This window comes from Mus pahari, chromosome 1 (assembly GCF_900095145.1).
Source record: "Mus pahari chromosome 1, PAHARI_EIJ_v1.1, whole genome shotgun sequence".
Classification (NCBI taxonomy): Eukaryota; Metazoa; Chordata; class Mammalia; order Rodentia; family Muridae; genus Mus; species Mus pahari.
Window position 1 is genome coordinate 101999160 of NC_034590.1, and position 9349 is coordinate 102008508.

At 44.6% G+C, this 9349-nt stretch overlaps 1 protein-coding gene across 1 annotated transcript in view; it reads right to left on the reverse strand.

Moving 5' to 3' along the window:
- Positions 1 to 3206: 3206 nt before the first annotated feature.
- The window catches only part of Oat (ornithine aminotransferase), a 17834-nt gene continuing 11691 nt past the window's right edge, over positions 3207 to 9349 (reverse strand). The window contains exons 6-10 of the mRNA XM_021198434.1: positions 8328 to 8450; positions 7533 to 7661; positions 6557 to 6670; positions 5381 to 5525; positions 3207 to 3952 (exon numbers count right to left, since the gene is read on the reverse strand). Of these exons, the coding sequence (XP_021054093.1) occupies positions 3792 to 3952; positions 5381 to 5525; positions 6557 to 6670; positions 7533 to 7661; positions 8328 to 8450 (672 nt within the window). The 3' untranslated portion in view covers positions 3207 to 3791. The remainder of the gene's footprint in view (positions 3953 to 5380; positions 5526 to 6556; positions 6671 to 7532; positions 7662 to 8327; positions 8451 to 9349) is intronic.

Below are 9349 nucleotides of genomic sequence, written 5' to 3' on the forward strand. Positions count from 1 at the left end.
AACTCAGAGCCTGGCATGACTGAATGGATGACACCTTGAATTTTATACTTAAACACCCACCTCGAAACACCTTGTTTAACTCTTACAATCCCCTGTGGATATATGCTCTCCTGACACCGAGGTCCCAGCTCCAGAGATTGCAATGTAACAGAGAGATGGGATGAGAGGTCCGGTGACTGAGAAGTGCAGCATTGTGTATGAAGGCCCAGGAAGTTGGTGTTCCTGTAGGAAGTGTGTGTCCACACATTGGGGATGCTCCAAGGCCCTTGACACCAATGCCGGTTTCATCTGGCGCATTATTCTAGGAAAACCAGAGGTCCTCATCCAACCTCAATGTTGTCTTGTAAGCCAGGTTACTCTGGGAGGTGAGAATCCAAACCACACGTCCTCGGTGACAGGGTGAAGGGAGTGGTGTGCTAAGTGGATGCCCCTACCTTCTAGGTGGATATTTCTTCTCTACTCGTGGTGATGGAAATGAGAATTGACCCCCACAGATTCAGGCATTCGAGCACTAGGTCCCCAGTTAGTAGTACTACTCGGAGAGGTTATGGGGAGGTACAACCCTGCTGGAGGAAGTATGTTGCTGGGGACAGGATCTGAAAACCTCAGCTCACTTCATTTTACTCCCTGCTTCATGCTCCAAGTTAAACGTGCGGTGGCACATATCCTTAATCCCGGCACGGTGGCACATATCCTTAATCCCAGCACGCAGGAGGCAGGGGCAGGAATTCAAGGTCAGCCTGGTCTACAGCGTGAGCTCCAGACCCTATCTCATAAAACAACAACAGCAAACATATGTGCTCTCTCAGCTCCCTGTTCTGCCTCCTGCTGCTAGTCCTTCCTAATGATGGCTCTGAGTTCTTTGGAAATGTAAGCCAAAATAAACTTTCTTGGTTCTTGATCGTGTTTTTTGTTTTTTTTTTATTTTTTTATTATTTTTTTATTTATTTTTTATCATGGCTACAGGTAGCTAGTTAATCCTCAGTGAGGAGGTAAAAAGGTAATTGAGTCACGAGGAATATCCAATATAGCTAACTAGATGTCAGCAGGCTTGAGAGTTATGGGGGATGGACCCTTCCATAGTCAGCAGCTTGTAAGGTGAAACTGCAGGATTCTGGTTAAAACTCGAAAGATCTGAGTCATATCTATCTATCTGTAAGTGGAGACATAACATTCTGCACTACCAAGAAGGTCATAAGACCTCTGTGTGGCCAGAGGCTTTCTGGTAAGGAACAGGACATTCTGTTGTCCCCTTCCTACGTAACAATCTAAATGTTCCTGCCAATCACTCAGACAGGAAAAAGGCCCTTCAGGAAAAGCTGTCTCTCCTAAAGACTTTAGACATAGTATAAAGCCTATCAAAAATGTAGATTGGAATCTCAGTCAGTACTATTTATGTAACACGTACAAAAGCCTTGGCTTCAATCCCCAGAACCACCTCAGGAGATAGAGACAGAAGGGTCAGATGCCCAAGATCATTCTGGTGTACACAGCAAGTCTAAAGCCAACCTGGGCTACATGAGACTGTTTTAGTCAATAAATTTTAAAAATATAGGCCATTACAATGGATCTTTCCCCGACCTTGCCTACTCACTCTTAAAGCTTCTCTATTCTAAACTATCTTCTACACCAAGTTTTTGTGTCTCCTCCAAATTCTCTCAGCCCAGATCACAGGGCCTGGACTGCCTCTCCCCATCACAGTGCAGCCAGCCCTTCCCCCACAGCTAGCAACTTAACCACTACAGCTCTCTCCAGAGAATGGGAAGTGCAGTTCTGAGGCCCCATCTGTGAAGAGCCACTGCCTAGCCTTGGCTGCTGTGGTAACAAGAGATCTGGATGTTACAGACAAAAAGCTGATGCTGCCTCTGGTCTCGGTAGCAGCCCTCTTGCTCCAATGCCTGCAGCTACCTAATGTCCCCTTGATGATTAGATGCAACTTATGAAACGGATTGCTAAGTCTGACAGCCCTCTAGTCTCCACTAAGACTAAAGCTAGGACTGTCATATCTGAAGTCTCTAAGCAGTTCCAAGCACCCTACCTGAGATCCTGTTGATATATTTTGTGAGCATGTTTTTTACTTTGTTTGGACTATAAAAGTGCACGTGATCTCTTCCACCGTGGCACATGTCATCCAGCCTTTATCACTCTTCCAAAGGCAGGTCCCACTCATTCTCCTTATGAGAAACATCAGGCTCTAAGACACAAGAGTTTTGATGAGCCAAACCACTAAGCAACTTCCTTCCCTAGGATTCACTAGCAGTTTGCTCAGCACTGCAGAACTGGCTGCCCTGGGCATGTGGGTGGCAACAGTAATTTAAGTATGCCGGGTGACTGACTGCTCCAGGACTCAGCCTGGCAGGTTTTCTATGGCCTGCTTCCTTTTCAGCAATCCCAGGGCCATCAGACCAAGGCCTGGTTTGCCTGGAGTTCAAAGCTTTCTACTTCCCGAGTCTCCTACACACAACCATGCTTTCCTCTCTTCCAGCTCAAGACTATGGTGGCCTTCTAAATTTGGCCAGGAGATTCATTTGCCAAGTCCACCTAGTCTTCAGGCCTCTTCTGAAGACTCTCTTAATGCATGATCACAGGTCCTAAGGCAGTCTTTCCATCTCAGAGAGGAGCTGCAGAAAATGCAGAATCACACACACATGCAGACACACACACACACACACACACACACACACATACATGGAGAGTTGTCAGGCACAGCCACTACTGAATGTAAAAGATCATCCCCTTTGCAGAGGCGAGGTGGCCCATGCCTGAAGCCCCAGCTAGTTGGGAGGCTGAGACTGAGCCAGGAGGATTGCTTGAGCCCAGGAGTCCTGGGCTATAGTGCTCTATGTTGATCAGGTGACCACAATAAGTTCAACATCAATATGGTGACCGCCTCAGGAACAGGGGACCCCCCAGGTGGCCTAAGGAGGGGTGAACGGGTCCAGGTCAGAAAGTTCATCCCCTTTGAAACACAAGCACGTTATAGGAAGTTATTACACAAAACACACCAGAGAAAAATGAAACAAAATTTAAATATAAATAAATAAGTAAATATATTCACATCATTGAACAGATATGAACTGGTCATAGCTTTATTTAGAATAAGAAGCCTGAAACACACCCAGTGATCTCAATAAGAGATGAAATGCCAGTCATCAGGATGAAATAATACACTGATTATTACCAAAATGGAAATACAAAATACTCTGTTGGTGTAAAAAGAAAAATTAAACTTTATTCAAAGAAATACTGAAAATAAATGTTTTACAAATTGCAATTAAGCACTTAAAGTATAATTTAGTAATGAATTCTCAGAATCTATATAATACATTCTGGTGTTGGCCAATGAAAAGTTTACTTTAAACTAGTATTTTACATATGCTTAACCTTCAATCACCTTAACATTCATTGATTATAATGATTTAACTGCACAAGGTTAAGCTAGTTTCTTCTGTAGTATCTCAGAAATAACTTCTTAATACAAAACATTCACATCAGCAAGGAAATTGTAAAAACGCACATAATAGACTGCAGGACTTGATTTGCAGGCTGTACACAGATGGATCTGTTTCTCCTTAGAAAGTTCCCACACAGTCAAACCTCAACAAAGAGATGCCTCTCGCTCTCACTCTTCTGTCACACAGCCACCTGCAGGTTCCTAGGTGTCACTCTACTATGTATCAACTAATATATATATATATTCAAAAAATGCCTTTTAGGAGACAGAATCTGGCCATTGCAAGCTGAGTTTCACAAGATCCCTGTCTGAAGATGGCTCCCTGGAGTTCCTACTCTCAGAAGGACAAGATGGTCTTGTTGATGATCTCCACTGACTCCCGGATCTCATCCTCCTTGATCACAAGTGGAGGGGCAAGCCTGATGATATCACCGTGGGTTGGCTTGGCCAGAAGCCCATTATCTCGAAGTCGCAGGCACACCTTCCAAGCATCACAGTCTACAAGAAAAATGGTCACAATGTATGAGCACCCTGTCATAGGCACAGCCAGTGCAGCCTCACCAGAAAGTGTCCCCAGTGTCAGGAAAAGAAGCTCTAAGTCACTGCATGACTCGAGAGGCTGCCTTACTGGTTTCTTGGCAAGCACATAGGTTTGAATGACACGTTTAGACTGTTACAGGCAGAACGCCCTTGTCTGCAGTGCTTGGGGCCAGAAAGGCTCCTTCCAGACTCAGGAATGTTGGCATATACAGAAGGAGAGGATGTATTTCAGAAAAGGGGCTACGTAAACATGAAACTCATATTTCACCCTGGCACAGTCTAAAAGTAATTTCATACAAGATTCTTAGAGCCCTACATTTTGGTTATGGCCTGTCCCCTGGGGTCAAGTAAGGGATTTTCCTCTGGTGTGAGGGTTTAAGTCAAAACCTTTCAGAATTGGGAATGTTTCCACTTCTCAAATTAGGGGTGCCTAACATGCAACCATGGGGAACTAATGTGAAAGAACTTGGGTAGGAGACATAAAATGAGCCCTGCACACTGCCCAGATGACCCACGGAGCCCTGCACGCTGCCGAGATAGCCCACAGAGCCCTGCACACTGCTGAGATGGCCCACGGAGCCCTGCACACTGCTGAGATGGCCCACGGAGCCCTGCACACTGCTGAGATGACCCACGGAGCAGCACACACTGCTGAGACGACCCACGGAGCCCTGCACACTGCTGAGATGGCCCACGGAGCCCTGCACACTGCTGAGATGGCCCACGGAGCCCTGCATGCTGCTGAGATGGCCCACGGAGCCCTGCACACTGCTGAGATGGCCCACGGAGCCCTGCACACTGCTGAGATGGGCACACCTCCTGAGCATGCACAACTAAGCATCACCACCCAGCAGTGACTCTCAAGCACTGCCCAAGTCCAGCCCAAGTCAGTCAGATACTTGTAGTTCCTTTCTCAAAGTTCCTCTGTTGGAATCACTGCTTTAAAAGAAGGGCTAACCCAAGAAAACCAGCAGGGTGCCCTGGAGGGTGATAAGTGATGTGAGGCACACAAAGAAGCCTCAAGCCTCCATTCCTTATTATCAACATCAAAGTCATTCCTTTTATTCCTCCTGCTGCTTTTATGACTTCTACAGGATGTACAAAGTCTTCAAGTGAGGGGAAAAGATTAACAGAAGATAGCCAGAAATTGCAAAGAGCTGCCTAACTAACAGAGACAGGAAATAAAAATGTCTGCAAAGAATAAACACTTGGTTAAATGAGTTAAACATGCCTTCCTGTTGGAAAGATCAACATTTAAGATAACATTAATACAATTGGGTCATACTTTGCCTAAATGGCTTAGCCAACTATCTAATCAATTGTTAGAGGACTGCCCTAACCATAGTCTTTGAAAGGGCTCTCCACACAGTGTATTGTGGCTGGTACCTTTGGTTTCTCTGATGACGATGGCATTTAGCAACCCTTTCCCTCTCACTGCAGTCACAACGTCAGAGGGCAGCTTCATGAGCTCCTTCCTCAGGATAGCGCCCATCTTGTCTGCATTCTCAGCAAGATTCTCCTCTTCTAAAACCTGTTTTAAATATATATATATATATATATATATATATATATATATATATATATATATATATATATATATACCAATAAGTATCCTGGAACAACCCATGTAAAGCTGCAAGCAAAATGCCTGTGTGATGAAACAGAGACCCAAGTGATGTCCCCTGCATGTGCTTTTCATTTTCAGGGCTTGTATTAATTTCTAGCTAAACAGATACAACCTCAGAGCCTTGCTTTAGTCACAAATCCATTGTCAATCAGTCTTCGTGGCAAAATAAAGATTACAATTCACTTAATGCAACTTATAATACAGTTATTATCTGAACATCTCAATGAACTTAGTATAACTTAGCTTTAAACTGTAATAGAATTGCCTTTTCCCTGCCCCTAACATATTACTATACCTTATGTCTACTTCCTGGACTGGTTTCAAACTTGTGATTGTCCTGCCTCTCAGCTTCCCTAGTGCTGGGATTACAGGTGTGTACCACCATTCCTGATTTCATTTCTATCTATGTGGTACTAAGGAATCAAACCCAGAGCCTTACTCTTTCACTGAACTAAGACCACCAGTCCTCAAATCTGCCATCTGAAAACCAATAGGGAAGACAAGTTTGTGGTCACCTGTAATCCTATCACTTGGGCAGCTAAGGCAGGAGGATTTCCAACTGTCTAGCTTGGGCTACATGGTAAATTCTAGGCCAGTATCAACTACAATGAAACCTTGACTTATGTATAACAAACAGACAAAGAAGGAAAAAAAAAAAACAAATCTTGCCGTTAAACACAAGGGGCATACATAGTAGGTGGACAGTAGCCAGGTGACAGACTACAAACTCAAGAAGCCCAGAGGAGTCCAGTCTATGACACAAGGCAAAAAAGTTAACTTACTATTTGAGAATGCCTTGCCCCTAAAACCTTCCCTCTGTACTTCATGTTCTCTAGCACTTGGCAAACTTACTAAACTTATTATGCCAGAACTTAAATTAAAAATAACTTCAACACTACTTAAAGTAGCTATCATTCAGCCATATCTGTTTTCACCTCAAGAGCCGCAATGGCAATTCGGCAGCCTAGTGGGTTTCCGCCATATGTGGAGCCATGCTCGCCTGGTTTAATGGTCAACATTATCTCATCGTCACACAACACTGCAGACACCTGAAAGACAGAATCCATCATGTTACTCCTCATATTCTCAGCACACCAGGGACACAGATACTCCTATACTGCTGATATGAAATCTCTGTAAGGCTTCAACCCAAAGTTTACATCTGTCTCCTGACTCTCAATCATAACCCAAGACAAAACATTACAAATGCATTAAACGCACTTCAATTGCACAAAACAATATAGCACACACATTTAGAACTAAAAGAAAAAACGTTTTTATTACTATTTTGTGTGCACAAGATATTTTGTGCACATGCATGTCTATGTACCACTTGTTTGCAGTGCAAGCCAGAAGAGGATGTTGGATCTCCTGGAACTGAAGGTACAGATGGCTGTGAGCTGCTATGTGGGAGCTGGGAACTGAACCCAGGTCCTCTGGAAGAGCAGCCAGTGCTCTTAACCACTTAGCCATCTCTGCAGGCCAAGCAAAGCTGTTTTACAAGATTACAGTCCTTTCTAAAATACTCTACTTAGAAAACAAACTTGGCCACTGTCTGCAAGAAGACAACTCAGTCTACTCGGCAGGAACAACTATCTTTCAAAGTCCTTTTATGCCACATCAATTACTAGCTCTGGATATAAACCCCCCAAAAAGAACAAAATGCCCCCATCTTTATGTTCCTTGTACAAGGTTTTAAACAACTAGTGATGCCAGCTTCTGAAGAGTGGGAGTGGAGACTTCTGAGGGGAGATGCTTCTGTCCAATCAAATGCCACAGTGCATCCCAAGGCACACACTCCACGTGGTTCCAGGTGGCCTATATCACACGTGGCCAAATCAAACCACCTAAAAGGCACCCCAGCCACAGTCGGCAGAGGAGAGAACAGAAACAAAAGGGCATGGCACTTACAGGGTATAAGCCTCCAGAAAGCGCCTTCCCAAGAAGAACCATGTCGGGTCTGACATTCTCATGATCCACAGCTAGCCATCTACCAGTTCTGGCCAATCCTGTCTGTATTTCATCAGCAATAAACAGGACCTGGGAGAGACAACAGGCAGCCCAACTGTCATTCTCATGTACTGATAAAACACAGACCATCACTATTTCAGTCTTCCCACTAAGAGTCATTCTGACATACCCTACGTGAGATCTAGGAGGAGGTTTTCAGTACCCGCACAATTCAATGGTATCCTATGAAACTGTTTCCTGTATCAGGCCAATACCTCCCAGTGGCCCACGAGGCACTGTTCTGCATGGCAGAATGGCACGTGTGCAAACATGAAGAGTTTGCAGAGCTTTAATGGCTGTAATAACACTCTCAGAACAAATTCACATAATTAATGCTTATACAATTATCAAGTATTTCCTAGAGTTCTCATTAGTGAGCAAAATATACTGTTAGCTTTGGTGGAAGAAAGAGGAGACAAGCTATAAGGGCTGGGGTGGAGGGAGACAAGGCAGGGCTTGAGAAGGATCAGAAGAGTGAAAGCCTCCTGGAGGGGAAGAGGGAATCGCAGCAAGAGCCCGATGGCTGCAGCCTCAGCAGCCCACAGCCCGGCATCTCTCCAGGATTCTAGACACTGAAAAGTGAGCTTCCACAGAGGGTGCAAAGCACTTGAGTAGTGGAACTCATCATTTAGCCTGTCAGCAGAGTCCAAACAAGTGCAGGCGAGCCTGGCCTCACTGTAAAGTGCGTGGGACAACCTGGTGCCTGGTGCAGAGTTCCCGAACTCCTGTCAGGTATCCTGGATCCGGAACAATAACGCCTGCTTCACCCTGGATGGGCTCCACCATGAAGGCAGCGACATTTGGATCCTGAAGAGCACGCTGTGAAAGAAATGGAGGGAGTTTTAATAGCTTCTGTTCTACTCTGTTTGGCAACTGAAATAAAATACTTCCTGTTAGGAATAGATTATGCGGGACGGGAGAGGTGGCTTAGGTGGCGGGACTTGTTGCTTGGGGGATCTGGGTTTGACTCCCAGCACCCATATGGTGCACATATACATGCAGGCAAAATACTCAAAGTAAACAAATAAATCTAAAAAAAAAAATGATGGGGGCAGGGGTAATGATGATGATGGTGGTCCATGCCTGTAATTCCAGGACTCCAGCATGCTGGGTTTACAGGCATATACAATTACTATAAGTAAAATCTAGGTCAGGAGCGAGAGACAGCTCATCAGTTAAGGGAACTGGCTACTCTGGCAGAAGTCCCAGGTTCCATTCTCAGCACCCACATGAGGGCTCACAATTGCCATTAAGTGTAGTTCCAGTGCCCTTTCTGGCCTCTGTCACCACTACATGCACATGGCACATCTGCATGCAGGCAAACACTCAAACCATTAAAACAAACAAACAACTAAGTGGCCTGTTAAAGCCACTTTATGAGTTTTTTGTTTGTACAAAAGTACTCAGCTTGGAGATAGGATATACCTCAGTGGTACAGCAATTGCCTAGAAACTACAAGCCCTTGGGTTCTTTCCCTAGAACCACAAATAACGTACTACAATTTACAAGTCTAAAAAAAAAATCTATCTAGGCCAGGAGTGATGGTACATGTCTTTAACCTCAACACTTAGGCCAGCCCAGTATACATGCTGTGTTCCAGGCCAGTCAAGGGTTCAAAATAAGAAGAAAAAAAGAAAAGGCAGTAAGGCAGGTAAGAAGGAAGGGAAAGAAAAAAAGATAGAGGAAAAACATAGACTATCTCAAAAGACAGAGATATA